At 47.2% G+C, this 16,605-nt stretch overlaps 1 protein-coding gene across 2 annotated transcripts in view; it reads right to left on the reverse strand.

The window, feature by feature from the left end:
• The window catches only part of SLC25A42 (solute carrier family 25 member 42), a 21,951-nt gene continuing 5,346 nt past the window's right edge, over positions 1-16,605 (reverse strand). For both annotated transcript variants that reach the window (XM_041425988.1, XM_041425980.1), the window contains exons 2-8: positions 10,201-10,317; positions 8,755-8,866; positions 6,938-6,963; positions 5,692-5,858; positions 4,510-4,626; positions 4,016-4,167; positions 1-3,043 (exon numbers count right to left, since the gene is read on the reverse strand). In XM_041425988.1, coding sequence (XP_041281922.1) covers positions 2,718-3,043; positions 4,016-4,167; positions 4,510-4,626; positions 5,692-5,858; positions 6,938-6,963; positions 8,755-8,866; positions 10,201-10,278 — 978 coding nt within the window. In that variant the 5' untranslated portion in view covers positions 10,279-10,317 and the 3' untranslated portion in view covers positions 1-2,717. The remainder of the gene's footprint in view (positions 3,044-4,015; positions 4,168-4,509; positions 4,627-5,691; positions 5,859-6,937; positions 6,964-8,754; positions 8,867-10,200; positions 10,318-16,605) is intronic.

Here is a 16,605-nt window from a genome sequence, read left to right on the forward strand (position 1 = left end):
GGGGAAAAGAAAAGTTGGGGGGAAAAGAAAAATGGGGGAAAAAGAAAAATGGGGGGAAAAGAAAAATAGGGGGAAAAAGGGAAAAGAAGGGAGGAAAAAGGGAAAAAGTGTGAATAAAGGGGGAAATCAGCCCCCAGAAGGTACAAAGTGAAGATGCCAAACGGGCCAAGGAGCTCAGGAAAGTCCCCAAAACCATCCCCTGGTGCCTGAAGTGCCTGGAGCATCCAGGCTGTGAGGGGAACACGTGCTGGGGCTGGTGGAAAAATGCTGAAAAGCTGCAATTTTGACGTTTTGGGTGCAATTTTCTGGACCTGGTTTTCTCGAAGTGCCAGTGCGGGGCTCAAGGTGCAGGAAGAGGGAGAGGAAAAGAAAAACAAAAAGCACAAATTCGGTGGTGATGCTTTAAGGATCTGTGAGAAAGGGGAGTGGGGAATTAAATTTGAGAGGAAGAAAATGAAAAATTAGGGAATTGCAGGAAAGGAAAAAAAGGGAAAAAAAATAAGGGAAAAACTCCTGTTTTGAGTTGTTTCCTTTCTCAGAGCTCTTCCTGGCCAGCACACCCCAGAAAAAAATCTGGAACGTGTGTGAATCCATGCAGGGAAGAAGAGAAGGGAAGGGAACACTCTGTTTCCCCTTTTCTACATTCAAAAAAAAGGGAAAAAAAGGGAAAAAAAAAGCTTTTTAAACCAACCCAAAGCAGCAACACACTCTGAGAAACAAAAGCACCAAAACCATCAGAGGCTGAACTCAAGGATCTGCCCCTGGACGAACACCCAGCCTGCAAAACTTGTGGGGAAATTGGCTGAAATTCTGAATTTAAATCAGGTGCAGCTGCTAATTAAAAGAAAAACTTGTCAGCACTCCCAGGCTCCTGGAATTCCTGCTTTTCCCAGCTGGGAGGGGACAAGGAAGGGACAGGACATAAACACTGCTGGGAATTCCTCCCTCTGGATCAGGACTAGAGCAGGGAAATTGGCTTCTCCATTGGAGAAAAGAAATGGGGGCTGAGCCAGGGGAAAGCAGAGCTGGGAGATTTCCACAGCCCCAAAAAAATGACCCAGAATTCGTGGCCACCACCTCCCCAAACCCCAGGGGTCTTTAACTCCCAGGTAAATCAGGGAATGCGTGGCCCTGCTGGGCTCAGGGGCAGAATTGCTGAGGTTAAATCCCAGTTCCAGTGCTGGGGACAATCTGTGTGCCAACGCTGCAGTGCCACTCCCACATCCCCTGATTCCTAAGGAAATATTTGGCATCAGGAGCAGCTCGGTGCTCCGAAGAAGTGCAAAGACAAAAAAGAAAGGAGAAGGCTGCTCCTGCCCCCTTGTGCAATTCCTTCCATTCCCACTCATTCCCATCCAGCTACAGCAGCTAAAGCACAGAACAACCAGGAAAGGACAGGTTTTAAGGTAAATCTTGTTTTTTTCTTACATTATGGACTCTCTGGAAAGGGATTTTTTCCACCTTGGTTTGTGTACTCTATCCTCAGAGGAGTCTGAAGTCTGCTCTGACTTCTGAATTTAACAGAGGGATGGATCACCCACCAAAAAAAAAATCTCCATTTCCCTGAAAACTGATTGGAAAGAGGAACACTGAGAGACTCCCGACCGCTGGCTGTGGAATCCCAGCTGGAAGTGATTGGCACTGCAGGGTCAGCGCTGTGGTGCCCACAAGGGTTAAATCCCAAGGGGGATTTTAGGGATAAAACAGCTGAGGGGATGAGTTAGTGAAGAGAGGTGACAGGACCTACACAGCAGGTACCAAAAAGGACAAGCAGGATGCCCAGGGGCCGGGCTCAGCTCCCAGGGACAGCTTTTTTTGGGGACAGCCCAGGCTGCAGCAGGGTTTGTTCTCCCACGGTGCATAGAGCAGCGATAACACTGAATGAAAAAAGGGGGTTTGGGAGGATGGAACACCTCCTCCCTCAGTGCCTGCAGCCCTGGAAAACGCTGCCTCTCCAGGGCAGGGCAGCACAGAAGGAAAACACAGGTGCAGCTGGAGTGGATCCGGTTTGGGAATCCAGGCACAGCCCTTGCTCGGCGACACCGACAGCACAGAGGAAAGTTTGCTTTATAAAAAGGCTCAGAACTCCCCTCCTCTGCTGCCTCCAGTCTTTGGTAATCTCAGAGGGACACCACAAACGAGGGACACTGATGCAGCTCAACCCAAAAGCAAGGAAATCCGTGGAAAAAGGGCAGCGCTCCCAGCCAGAGGAAACATTCAGCTTTCGGAACAGGTGTAGTGTCCTGGGCCTGCTCTGCCCTGCTTCCACAGCCCAGGGGAACCTGGAATTCCCTACGGACTACACTGGGATATTGCACTTGGCAGAATGTAGGGAGCTACAAAACTGCCCCTTCCCAGATCCAGGGGTTCATTCCCAACAGCTCCGAGCCCCCTCTTCCATCAGCCACCGCTTCCCTCTGCCCTCGGAGAGCCAGGTGAGGAGCCAGGAGCAGCACGGGTGGGGTGGGGAGGCTCCACTCCTGGGGGCAGAGTCCAGCACAAGGCTGAGGCAGCAGCTGCTTTGGAGGACTCAGCTCTGCAGGATCGGCAATTTTTCACTTAGGGAACGGTCAGGCTTCCAAATTAAAAAGGGGGAAAAAAAATCCAATCCGAGAACAACAGGAAAAAAAAAAAACCCCAACAAACGGGCGAGTTTGCAGCTGCAGGAGCACGTGGGAGGCCAGGGAAGAACGACCTGCTCTTTGCACACAAAGCCACTACCTCTCGAGGCCGGGGCCGTGCTGCAGCTTGCGGAGCAGGATCTGCGTCAGGTCGAAGGTGGTGAAGCTGATCCCCACGGCGATGGGGCCTTTCACCCAGTTCATGCTGAGCCCTTTGTACAAGCCCCTGACGAGTCCCTCCTCCCTGACGATGTCCTGCATGGTGAGCAGGATGGAGCTGTAGCTGTGGCCCAGCACGCCGGCCGTCTGCATGCGGCGCCGCACCACGTCCAGCGGGTACGAGGCCGACTGGCCGATGAGGCCGGCGCACGCCCCGAACAGCAGCCGCTCCGGGGGCGAGGGCTGCGCCTTCCCGCTGTGCTCTGGGGGGACACGCAGGGGGGGTCCTTGGAATCCGCTCACCGCTCAGGGGACACGGCGGAGGGACGGAGGGTTCCTCCCTGAGGTGGCGCTCGGGAGGTTTCGTTACCCGCGTTTTGTTTTCCCACAAGTTGCTCTCCCGAGGTTTTGTTCCCCAGGTTGAGCTCCCAAAGTTGTGCTCCCAAGGTTTTGTTCCCCAGGTTGAGCTCCCAAAATTTTGTTCCCCAGGTTGAGCTCCCAAAATTGTGTTCCCCAGGTTGAGCTCCCAAAGTTTTGTTCCCCAGGTTGAGCTCTCCAAGTTTTGCACCCAAGGTTTTGTTCCCCAGGTTGAGCTCCCAAAATTTTGTTCCCCAGAATTTGTTTTCCTCAGGCTGCTCTCCCGAGGTTTTGTTCTCCAAGTTTTGCTCCCAAGATTTTGCTCCCAAGTTCCTCTCCCAAGGTTTTGTTCCCAAGCTTTTGTTCCCCAGGTTGAGCTCCCAAGCAAAATCATTAGAAAGGGTCCCAAAATCACTAGAAAAGGTCCCCAAATCACCAGAAAAGGTCCCACGAAACAAAACCCCGAGTGATGCTTTCCTCAGGCTGCTCTCCCGAGGTTTTGTTCTCCAAGTTTTGCTCCCAAGATTTTGCTCCCAAGTTCCTCTCCCAAGGTTTTGTTCCCAAGCTTTTGTTCCCCAGGTTGAGCTCCCAAGCAAAATCATTAGAAAGGGTCCCAAAATCACCAGAAAAGGTCCCACAAAACAAAACCCCGAGTGATGTCACATTTACTGACAGTCACAGCTACAACTCCCCAGGTTCTGCTCCCAACTTAGAGCACAACCAAGTCCCTCTCCACCTGGAAATTCCCTTTTTTCCTCCACAATTCAGACCCAGCTTTCCTGCAGCTTTCCTTGTCCACAGCCTGGAGCTGCACGGAGCCCTGCACCCCAACACCAGGACTGCAGCACCCCAAACCCTCCGGCATTTCCTGCATTTACCTGCGTGCACCTTCTTCAGCGTCTCGTAGGTGAAGAAGCTGAGGCCAGCGTAGGGGATGACGCCCAGGATGGTGGGTGTGAAGCCCCTGTACAAGGTTTTCAGCCCCTCCTCACGGGATATCCGGATGAAGACGTGGACAATGCTGCTGTACCTGCCGTGGGGACAGGGGGAGAGCAGACCTGGGCTGGTCAGCGGCTGGGGTGTTCCCAGCAGGGCTCCCTGATGGATTAATTGGTAATTAATTCGGCTCCGAGCTCATCGGGCAGCTCAGAGGGGTTCCAGCTCTCTTGGGTTTTACTGGATCCAGCTGGCCTCCTGAACTGGTCTCCCAGTATCCATCTCCTCCCACATCCACACCTCTGGACACTGAATCGCTGCTCAGACCCCGGGGCTTTATCCCACCAAAGCCTCCCAGCAAGAAATTATCCAAAAAATAGCAACAAAACCACGTGACCTTTTAAAAAACCCAAAAAGTTGTGTATGAGGCACTTACATCTCCTTGGGCGTGACAGCCATGCGGGCACGGACCATGTCCAGGGGGTAGGTGAGCATGGCAGCCGTGGTGCCAGCCAGGGAGCCGGCGATGAAGCGAGGGAAAGGCGTCAGTGCCCTGGAGTGGGGTGAGAGAAGAGACCAACGTCACCTGCAGCTGCAAATCCCACCTGGCTGCTGGGAACGGCACTGCTGGGCATTCCCGGCCATCCCACAGGGAAAATCCATGGGGAGAGGAGGCTCAGGGCTCGGCTGGAGCATCCCCTCAGCTTCCTCCTCAAAGGTTCCACCTTGGAGCAGCCCCCTCACAGCTTCTCTCTTGGAGCTTCCATCTTGGAACTTCCCCTCACAGCTTCCCCTCTGAACTTCCCCTCACATCCTTCCCTCTCTCGGAGCTTCCATCTTGGAGCTTCCCCCTCACAGTTTCCTTCTCCCTGGAGCTTCTCCCTCAAAGGTTCCACCTCACAGCTTCCCCTCAGAGGATCCTCTTGGAACTTCCCCCTTGGAGCTTCTCTTCACAGGTTCCCTTCATAGCTTCCTCCCACAGCTTTCTCCTCACAGCTTCCCCTCAGAACTCAAAGCTTCCATCTTGGAACTTCCCCTCAGAACTTCCACCTCAGTTTCCTCTCAGAACTTCTGCTCACAGCTTCCCCCTTGGAGCTTCCATCTTGGAATTTCCCCTCAGAGCTTCCCCATCAGAGCTTCCCCCTGGAATTTCCCCTCACAGCTTTCCCCATGGAGCTTCTCCTCACAGCTTTTCCCTCAGAGCTTCCAACTCAAAGCTTCCTCCCTAGAGCTTTCCCTCACCTTGGAGCTTCCCCATCACAGCTTTCACCTTGGAGCTTCCCCTCACAGCTTTCCCCTCACAGCTTTACCTCCACCTCAGAGCTTCCCCCTCGGAACTTCCACCTTGGAGTTTCCCCCCACAGCTTCCCCCTCAAAGGTTCCATCTTGGAGCTTCCCCCCACAGCTTTCTCCTCAGAGCTTCCACCTTGGAGCTTCCCCTCACAGCTTTCCCCTCAGAGATTCCATCTTGGAGCTTCCCCCCACAGCTTTCCCCTCAGAGATTCCATCTTGGAGCTTCCCCCTCACAGCTTCTCCTCAGAGCTTCCCCCTCACAGCCTCCATGTTGGAGCTCCCACCCTCAGGACCCCAGCAGGACCCCAGCCCCGCAGCCTCTTACTTTCCCTGGAATCCGTAGTAGTTGCCCAGGATCTGCTTGTACTCCTCGTGGGCGCAGAACTGGATGGCGGCGTAGGGGATCACCCGCACCATGGTGGCCGAGTTCCCTCTCCAGAGGCTCCAGAAGCCCTCGTTGAGGTAGGTGTGATAGATCAGCCTGTACGCTTCCTGAGGGGACAAAGCAGCCGTGGGGAGCAGGCCAAGGGGAGGGAGCGGAGAAACCAGCCGTGGGGAGCAGGGAGAGAGGGTAAATCACTGAGGGGAGTTGGGAGAGAGGGTAAATCACTGAGGGGAGCAGGGAGAGAGGGTAAATCACTGAGGGGAGCTGGGAGAGAGGGTAAATCACTGAGGGGAGCTGGGAGAGAGGGTAAATCACTGTAGGGAGCAGGGAGTGAAGCTCCATGCAAGAGCAAGGAAGGATTTTTAGATCCCAACCTGCCTCATTTTCCCTCTCAGGGAAGGCACAATTTGCACAAAATCACTTCCCAAACCCAAATTCATCTCCCTGGGAAGGCACAATTTGCACAAAACCCCTTCCCAAACCCAAATTCATCTCCCTGGGAAGGCACAATTTGCACAAAACCCCTTCCCAAACCCAAATTCATCTCCCTGGGGCCAGGCAGGAACATTAGGATCACACACACCACGCGTGGAAAAGCTGGAATGCACAGGGAAAAAGCACTCAGGAAGCCAGGAGAGGGGTGAGATCCCGGATTTAATTCCCTGTAAATGCTGGAACAACTCCTGTGTGGTTGGGAAAGGGAATGAGCACTAGAAATGGTCCCAAGATCACCAAAAAAGGTCCCAAAATCACAAAGAATGGCCCTAAAATCACTGCAAAACATCCCAAATCACTAGAAAAGGTCCCATAAGCACAAGAAAAGGTCCCATAAGCACAAGAAAAGGTCCTATAAACACAAAAAAAGGTCCTATAAATACAAAAAAAGGTCCCCAAATCACCAGGAAAGTCCCACAAACACCAGGAAAGGTCCCAAAGCCACTAAAAAATGTCCCAAAAGCCAAAGCCCCGAGTGATGTCACTTTTCTTGTCACATCACAGGTACAACCTGGAGTTTAAATCCCCTCAGCAATCACTGTCCTAATTAATCCTGTAATTAAAAACACCATTCCCAGTCTTTCCCTCTATGTTTTCATGGACTGCTGCTGATAAATCCCCAAAACAAGTGAAATACCAACAAAAGATTAATTAAACATTTCAGACCAACAGCAGACAGACATCACCTCACCTTGGCAGAAAATCTTTTTGAAGACACTAAAAATAAAAACAACAACAACAACAAAAAAAGATTAGGGCTTGTAAGACATAAAAATAAATACTGATCCATGAATCCCTAAATAAGGGATAAATAAACAGGTGTTTTGGCTAAAGGGATAAAAAACAGAAGGAAAAGAATGAATGCAAGAGGAAGCAGAAATTCTTTGTCTCACAAACGCTCCCATAATTTAGCACAAAATTCCATTTTTTTTCCCCAGCTGCTTGTTAGGAAAATTCAGTTTCAGCAGAATAAATGAATAAATAAAAACAATTAATGAAAGGAAACCCATCAAAACTGCAGTGCTCACTTCTTTTTCAGAGCATTTCCATGCCCAGATCCCAGCCTCATTCCAGAATGCAGCGAGGGCAGAGCGAAGCTCCACGCAAGAGCAGCTCCATCCCAGCCAAACTCCAATGAACTCCCTGCTTTTGATTTATTTTCTCCTTTCCCTTGCATCCATCCAAAGTGACAGCACCTCCAAAGGCACGAGGCAGGGTTTGGGAGGCAGGATTTGTTTGGCAGCTCTGCCAAAGGAAGGGAAAACCCTGGCTGGAAAGCTTTAATGAATGTGGCTCCAATTAAGGGGCTGCTGCAGCTCCTGCCTCGCTCATCTGAGGCTCTGGGAGCCTCTCGAGTGTATCCAACAATTCCATGCAAATCCATTTTTCCCCACTGCTGCTCCTCTGTGCAATTCAATGCTTTTATTTGGAATTTTTCTTTTTTTTTTTTTTTTTAATTTTAAGGAATAAAAACTACCTCGATGAACAGTGATGGTTATCAAGGGGGTTTTGTTTCTTTAAAAAAAATGATTCAAAATAATAAAATGATTGAGTTGTGGGGAATTTATTGAGTTGTTGGGATGGTTTGGGCTGGGAAAGCTCATCCACCCCTCTGCCATGGACACCTTCCACCATCCCAAGCCCCATTCCTAACTCAAGGCATCACTTTGATGATCCAAAGATATTTTCCTTCCTCACAGCCAGGGAATAAAACCCCTCAGGGCAGCAAGAACCTAAAAAAACCCCCAGCAGATCCCAAGAAATTGCTCCCATTGGGAGATTTTAATCCCACCCTCTCCAGCCCCTGGGATGGGCTGAACCACACAGGGATTTTTAGGAATGTGGCCTGCCCAAATTCCAGCTGATCCCCTGGCTCAGCCCAGCTCTGTGGCTTCCCTCTCATCCCTCCCCTAATGTTTCCACCCTAAAATGAACCTGGCTGTGTGATTTGGGTGGGAAAACCCAAAAATTCAGGTAATCCCAGCCCCCCTGATCCACATCCCAGCAACTGCAGAGCTCCTTGCTCTGCCCAGAATGAAAATCATGTGAGTAGAAATCAATTCTAAATTAAATGTCAGCCAGGGATTAGGCTGAGCCCCACTCAGTTAATCTGGGACGTCACCAGGATTAAAATTCTTGGCTTTCCCAAATGTCCACTGAATTAAAGGCCTGTGCTGTTCCCTTTGGGATAATTGGAGGAATTGCACTGCAACAGATCCCAAAATCCCCAAATCCTGCTAAACACAGGGAAATTCTCTGTTCCACTCAGAGGAATGTCATTTTCTGTGACAATTCAGGGTGCCAGAGCACACAAATCCAGGCATGCAGCAGCTCCAGGGCCTGCTGCCTCTCATTTTGGGCACAATTTGGGCACCCAGCCCTCAGCAGGGAACCCCCACAGCCCAATTCCCCCTTCCCAGAGCCTCCACATCTCCAGGAGAAGGAGATGGAGTAGCACAAAGGGCTCCAAGTTAAAAACAATTTGGGAAAAAAGCCCAGAGGACTCACCCTGGAACATGATTTTTGTCCTGTCCAGAGGAGCCACTGCAGTTTTAGCCACAGCCCCAGCCAGAGCCCCAGACATCAGGGAGTTCAGCACTTTCTTCTTCTCCTGGTTATCCTGGAAAAAAAAAACATTGGATAGAGGAGAAAAAAAAAAAATCAATGCCACAAGGAATAATATTTCATCTTTTCTGCAGCATTCACCCCGGGGCCAGGATTTGGGTCAAAATGTTTCACTGAGTTTCCAGCACAGTGAATTGCTGGTTGGACTGTGAGGCAAAATTCCAAGCATTCCTCTTGCATGTGTTGTTTTCTCCCTGATATTTCTCTTTCTTCTCCCTCCCCACGATTTTTAGGCATGGGCAGAAGGGAAGTTTCTGGAAAAGCACACAAGCCCTATTCCCACACCATTCCCAAGCTCCTGAGGGTAAATCCAGGCAGTTTTCCCCCTCTGATGGGTGGAATGAGGAATGCTGGAACTCCTGCCACAGCTCATATTTATAAAATCAGCATTTTTCTCCCACAGAGAACAACAACAACAACAAAAAAAAAGCCACAAAATCCAACCCCAACTGGGAACTGTCCTGTCACTGGGATCTGTCCTGTGTGCCACTGGGATCTGCCCTGTGTGCCACTGGGAATTCCCAAGCCCTTCCCAAGGGGATGGGAAGGTCTGGATCCCCTCACCCCATGGATTGCAGAAATGCTGCAGTCCAGAGCTCAAATCCAGACTGGTTTGGGGTGGAAGGAGCTGAAATTTCATCCCATTCCATGGGCAGGGGCATTTTCCACCAGCCCAGGCTGCTCCAAGCTGGCCCCGGGCACTTCCAGGGATCCTGCTCTGGGAATTCCAGCCCAGCCAGCAATTCCTTCCCAAAATCCCACACAAATTCCCTTTTTCCAGCCTGAAGCCAAGCCATTCCCTGTGTCCTGTCCCTCCATCCCTCATCCCAAATCCCTCCCCAGCTCTCCTGGAGCCCTTCCAGGCTCTGGGAACAGCTCCAGGGTTTCTCTGGAGCTTCCCTTCTCCAGCCTTGGGCACCTCCAGGGGTCCAGGGGCAGCCTCAGCTGCTCTGGGAATTCCATCCCAGCCAGGAATTCCTGCCCAATATCCCATCCATCCCTCCCCTCTGGCAGTGGAGAGCCATTCCCTGTGCCCTGGAATTCCATCCTTTATCCAAAGTCTCTCTCCACGTTCCCTGTGGCTCCCTCAGACACTGCAGGGTCACAGTCAGGTGACTCTGGATCTTCTCCAGGCTGCACAATCCCAATTTTCCCAGCTTCTCCCCACTGCTCCATCCCTCTGATCATCCTGGAGCCTCCTCTGGACTGGCTCCAGCCCCTCCAGGTCCTCGCAGGGCTGGATGCAGCACTGCAGGTGGGATCTGCCCTGAGAGGGGTGGGTTCCCCCCCGGAGCTGCTCTGGACCCCCAGCCCAGCCCCTGCTCTCACCTCTGCAGGAATCCGGGCTGTGACGGGCTCCACATCCCTCTGGAATTCCACTGGACCTTCTCTCACACCATTACCCATACCAGGCACACTTCCACGGGGCCAGGAGAGCTCCAGCTCCTAAATGCAGCCCAAAAAACAAAGAAAAAATGTCAAAAATGGGAAATATGCTGGTGACACAGCACAGGGATGGGAGTGACCCACCCCCAGGGCCACTTTCAGCAGGAAATCCCTCTCCCAATTCCCTGGAAAAGGGCATTTCCAGGATCCTTTCCATTCCTTTAAGGTATAAATGGATTTTTAGGGGGTGCCAGATAAAAACTGTGCCATTCATATCAACCCTTCTCGTCCCACAAAGAACTCAGCTGCAGTAAAACACCAAAATATCCATAATTTCCAGGGAAAAGGAGCAGATCCTGCCTCTCTCAGTGTGAATTTTGGTGTCTCACTGGGACTGCTGAACAAGACACTGGAGAAGAAGGTGGAAATTTAAAATATCCAAAATTTCCAGGGAAAAGGAGCAGATCCTGCCTCTCTCAGTGTGAATTTTGGTGTCTCCTTGGGACTGCTGAAGGAGACACTGGAGAAGGGAGGTGGAAATGTAAAATATCCATAATTTCCAGGGAAAAGGAGCAGACCCTGCCCTCTCTCAGTGTGAATTTTGGTGTCTCCTTGGGACTGCTGAAGGAGACACTGGAAAAGGAAGGTGGAAATGTAAAATATCCATAATTTCCAGGGAAAAGGAGCAGATCCTGCCTCTCTCAGTGTGAATTTTGGTGTCTCCTTGGGACTGCTGAACGAGACACTGGAGAAGGGAGGTGGAAATTTAAAACCCTCTGGAAAAAGGGGAAAAAATAGTCTCAGGAATGAGTCCCCAGGGCTGGCAGGAGCAAGCAGAGGTTATTTTTGGAAGAGAGGGATCCAGTGCCTCACACATGCCACAAAGGCCACTCTGGATCCGATGTGCTGCCTCCCAGGAGTCCCTTTCCTCCCAGGGTGGTTTGCACAGGTTTTTCCTGCTCTGAGATCTCCCAAACCCAACCTGCAAGAGGAAAGGTCAGCCTGACCTTGGCTGCAGAGTGTGGATGAAGGAATAATTCTATTTCAATGGAATAATTCTCTTTTTTAGCTCTGACTTTCTGTTATTTCTGCCTTTTATGCAGCAGCTTTTTCAGCCTGGAATCTTCAGGGCTGGAATTGCTGCTGTGAGAACCTTGAGGTGGCTCTGGAGGGGCTCTGCAAGGACAAAAATCACTTTTCTAAGCCACAGAGCTGCTCCCACAGCCCCACTTTGGAAGGTCAAACCCTCCAAGGGGTGTTTGATCAGGAAATGAGAATTCCTGAATTCAGGCACCTCTTCCCCCCTCCCTCTGACTGCGAAACCTCGGCCACAACATTTCGCTTACGTGGGGATGAAAAACCATTTCCAGCCTCTTTTTTCCCCCTTTTTTTGACAACCTCAGGTGCTTTATGCTTGTCAGCACCTTTCAGACGTGCTGACCTGCTTTTTTCCCCCTCATAAATTAACAGCAGGCCTCATTTCCCAGGCCTGGCAGCAGATTTCAAACACAAAGCTCAGCCTTGGCTGAACTCGGGCGTGACCAATTTGGGATGAAGGAGCCTCACCCTCGCTCCAAAGTGGGGAAAACACACCTGGAGAACTTTAATTATCCCAGAATTAACGATGCTTTGGGTCGGGGAGGACTTTTAGGATCATCTCATCCCACCCCAACACCTTCCACCACCTCGAGCTGCTCTGAGCTGGCCTTGGGATTCCTCTGGGAATTCCTTCAGCACCAAAATTCCTTCACACAGCCAGAATTCCTTCCCAATTAATTATTCCAGAATTAATGATGCTTTTAGGGGAGGACTTTTAGGATCATCTCATCCCACCACCTCGAGCTGTTCCAAGCCAACCTTGGGTGATTCCAGGGATGGGGCAGCCACGGCTCCTCTGGGAATTCCCTCGCCCCCAAAATTCCTTCCACAGCCAGAAATCCTTCCCAATTAATTATACCAGAATTAACAAGGAGGACTTTTAGGATCACCTCACCCCACTCCCCACTTCCACCACCTCGAGCTGTTCCAAGCCGACCTTGGGTGATTCCAGGGATGGGGCAGCCACGGCTCCTCTGGGAATTCCCTCGCCCCCAAAATTCCTTCCACAGCCAGAAATCCTTCCCAATTAATTATCCCAGAATTAACAATGAGGACTTTTAGGATCATCTCATCCCACCCCACACTTCCACCACCTCGAGCTGTTCCAGCCCAGCCTTGGGATGGGGCAGCCAGGGCTCCTCTGGGAATTCCATCCCCACCAAAATTCCTTCACAGAGCCAAAATTCCTTCCCACAGCCAGAAATCCTTCCCAATTAATTATACCAGAATTAACAATGAGGACTTTTAGGATCACCTCATCCCACTCCACACTTCCACCACCTCGAGCTGTTCCAGCCCAGCCTTGGGATGGGGCAGCCAGGGCTCCTCTGGGAATTCCCTCACCCCCAAAATTCCTTCAGAGCCAAAATTCCTCCCCAGTTTCCCAATCCCACGTTCCCTGTGTGAAGCCTTTCCCCTTTCCCCTCTCCAGCCCCTGGAAGTTGCCTCCCTCCCTCGGTTTTTTGTCCCCCTCAAGCTGCAGGTCGGACTCCCCAAAGCTTCTCCTCGCTTCCCAAAACTCTGGGAAATTTGGGGAACCCCAAATCCAGGGATTCCCAACCCCTGAGAGTATTTTGGGAGCTCAGGGAGGGAGGAGTGCAGCTTTAATGGGATACAACACCCCACACAGCCTGACCAGCACTGCTGCAAAAGTGTCACCACCTGCACCAAGCCAACAAAAACAACAGGCACCAACAGCAGAGACCACCCGTCATTATTATTAATTATTTCTAATTATTTCCAGTTCGTTCTAATTATTCCTAACGAGCTGCAGTCATTTCCTTCCCTTCTCACTCCTTATCTCCCAGGGCTGGAAAAATCCCTTTTTCCTGGGTGCAGACACTGTCCCTGCCCTGCAATAAATGCAGGTGACCATCGGATCTGTCCCTGCCAGGAATCAGCCCGGGACAGAACCGGGGCTCGGGGAGGCCAAGGGCAACCTGGGCAAGGAGAGGCCAAGAGCAACCTGCCCTAAAGTGTGAGGGTGGGCAAGGAGAGGCCGGCAGGACACTCCAGATGAAACGGCGTCGCCACAGCTGGAGTGATTTTTGGATAAAGATGGGATGATTTACTGCACAATGTTCCCTTTTATCCTGCTCAGACACATCCCTTTTCTATTTTCTATCCATCTATTTATTATTTATATTCTTTATAATTTATATTTATTCTATTTATTAATTGTATTACTGTATTATACTTTTTAATGTATAATGTAGTATTTTAATTTATATTATTTTATTTATATTGTTTCTATTTTATGCATGTATTTTTTAAATTTCTTTTTTTCTTTATCTTTGCATAAAGAGGAGATGATTTACTCCACAATGTTCCCTTGTATCCTGCTCAGACAAATCCCTTTTCTATTCATCTATTTATTTATTCTTTATATTCTTTACAATTAATTTATAATATATTTATTCTATTTATTGATTTATTAATATGTATTATTGTATTATGGTTATTAATGTATAATGTATTTAGACTATTTTATTTATATTATTTCTATTTTATGTATATATATATATTTTTTAATTTCTTTTTTCTGTTCTTTATCTTTGCATAAAGAGGAGATCATTTACTCCACAATGTTCCCTTGTATCCTGCTCAGACACATCCCTGCTCTAGTTTCTATTCATCTATTTATTTATTGTTTATATTCTTTACAATTAATTTATATTTATTCTATGTATTCATTTATTAATATTTATTAATGTATTATAGTTATTAATGTATATTTCTATTTTATTTATATTATTTATATTTTATGTATATATTTTTTAATTTCTTTTTTTCTATTCTTTACCTTTGCATAAAGATGAGGTGATTTACTCCACGATATTCCCTTTTATCCTGCTCAGACACATCCCTTTTCTATTTTCTATTCATCTATTTATTATTTATATTATTTATAATTAATTTATAATATATTTATTAATTTATTAATTTTATTACTGTATTATAGTTTTAATGTATATTTATAATATTTTATTTTATTTCTATTTTATGTATATACAATTTTAATTTCCTTTTTCTCTTCTTTATGTGTGCTCAGAGATGAGGTGATGTGCTGCACAGTTCCCTTTTCTCCTGCTCAGACACATTCCTTCTCTATTTTCTATTTATTATTTATATTATTTATAATTCATTTATAATACATTTATTAGTTTATTAATTTTATTACTGTATCATAGTTTTAATGTACACTTATAATATTTTATTTTATTTCTATTATTTCTATTTTATGTATATATATTTTTAATTTCTTTTTTTCTATTCTTTATGTGTGCTCAGAGATGAGGTGATGTGCTGCACAGTTCCCTTTTCTCCTGCTCAGACACATTCCTTTTCTATTCATCTATTTATTATTTATTTATAATTCATTTACAATATATTTATTGTATATATTTTTTAATTTCCTTTTTCTATTCTTTATTTCTTGACGAAGATGAGGTGATGTGCTGCACAGTTCCCTTTTCTCCTGCTCCCTTTGCAGTGCCCACACTGCTGCTCGAGCGCTCCACGTCACACAGCAGCACGCGAGGCTCCAGTGCCACACCAGCATCCATGGATCCATCATCCATCATCCATCCATCCATCATCCATCCATCCATCCATCCATCCATCCATCCATCCATCCATCCATCCATCCATCCATCTGTTATTTCTGTTCCCTTCTGCTGGCCTCAGAGCTGGATTTCACTCTGGGCTCGGGCTGGTTCTGATGTCAGGGGGTTATTGTGACCAAGAATTCCCACTGGAGCCACAAAAAACAAAAACTGTCTGAAAATTCAGTCTGGATTTAAAGTTTTGGTGTCAAATTTGCAGTGCCTGGGAATCATCTGAATAATGGGAATAATCTGAATAATGGGAATCATCAGAATAATGGGAATAATTGAATAATGGGAATCATCAGAATAATGGGAATAATCTGAATAATCACTTCTTCCCACAGCCAAAATTCCTTCACTCAGCCACAGAGTGATTATTCAGATTACTCCCATTATTCAGATTATTCCCATTATTAGATTATTCCCATTATTCTGATTGTTCCCATTATTAGATCATTCCCATTTTTCCAAGGGAGTTGGGAGCAAGTAGAGGGACCCCTGGCAAGGGCAAACAGAGCAATTATTCCCATTATTCAGATTATTCCCATTATTCCCATTATCAGATTACCCAGCAGCAGAGGGGCCCTGCAATGTCACACAGAGCAATTATTCAGATTATTCCCACTATTAGATTATTCCCACTATTCCCATTATTTCCATTATTCCCATTATTAGATTACTCCCATTCCCACTCCCATTATTTCCATCACTATTCCCATTATTCCCATTATTCCCATTATTCCCACTATTAGATTATTCCCATTATTCCCATTATCAGATTACCCAGCAGCAGAGGGGCCCTGCAATGTCACACAGAGCAATTATTCAGATTATTCCCACTATTAGATTACTCCCATCATTCCCACTATTAGATTATTCCCATTATTCCCATTATTCCCACTATTAGATTATTCCCACTATTAGATTATTCCCATTATTCCCATTATTTCCATTATTAGATTTATTAGATTACTCCCATTATTCCCACTATTAGATTATTCCCATTATTCCCATTATTCCCACTATTCCCACTATCAGATTACCCAGCAGAGGGGCCCTGCATTGCCACCCAGCTCTGCTCCCTGCAGCCCTTCCTTATCTGCAGAGCTTTATCTCAGGATGCACAGCTCCTGCAGCAGCCAGCAACAAAACTTCTTCTTTTTCCAAGAAAAAACCCACCCCAACCCCTCCCCGAGCTCCACAAAGTCTGGGTCTTTTTTGGTTATTTTTTCTTTAAGGAAATAACCTAAAGAAACAGTGAAGAAATATTATTAAATCATGTTTTTCCAGAAAATCATCAAATTTAAATTCAATTTTTTTTCCAGAAAACAATCAAATTTAAATTCAATTTTTTTTTCCAGAAAATAACCAAATTTAAATTCAAATTTTTCCAGAAAATAACCAACTTTAAATTCAATTTTTTTTCCAGAAAATAACCAACTTTAAATTCAATTTTTTTCCAGAAAATAACCAACTTTAAATTCATTTTTTTCCCAGAAAATCACCAAATTTAAATTTAATTTTTTTTCTAGAAAAGAATCAAATTTCTGTGTTCCCACTCACAGAAATCTGCAGCGTTCTGGCCGAGCAAATAAACTCAAAATAAGAATGAAAAATAAAAATAAACAATAAAAAAATAAAA

The sequence above is a fragment of the Onychostruthus taczanowskii genome, unplaced genomic scaffold, assembly GCF_017590055.1.
Source record: "Onychostruthus taczanowskii isolate IOZ18803 unplaced genomic scaffold, ASM1759005v1 scaffold112, whole genome shotgun sequence".
Taxonomy (NCBI): domain Eukaryota; kingdom Metazoa; phylum Chordata; class Aves; order Passeriformes; family Passeridae; genus Onychostruthus; species Onychostruthus taczanowskii.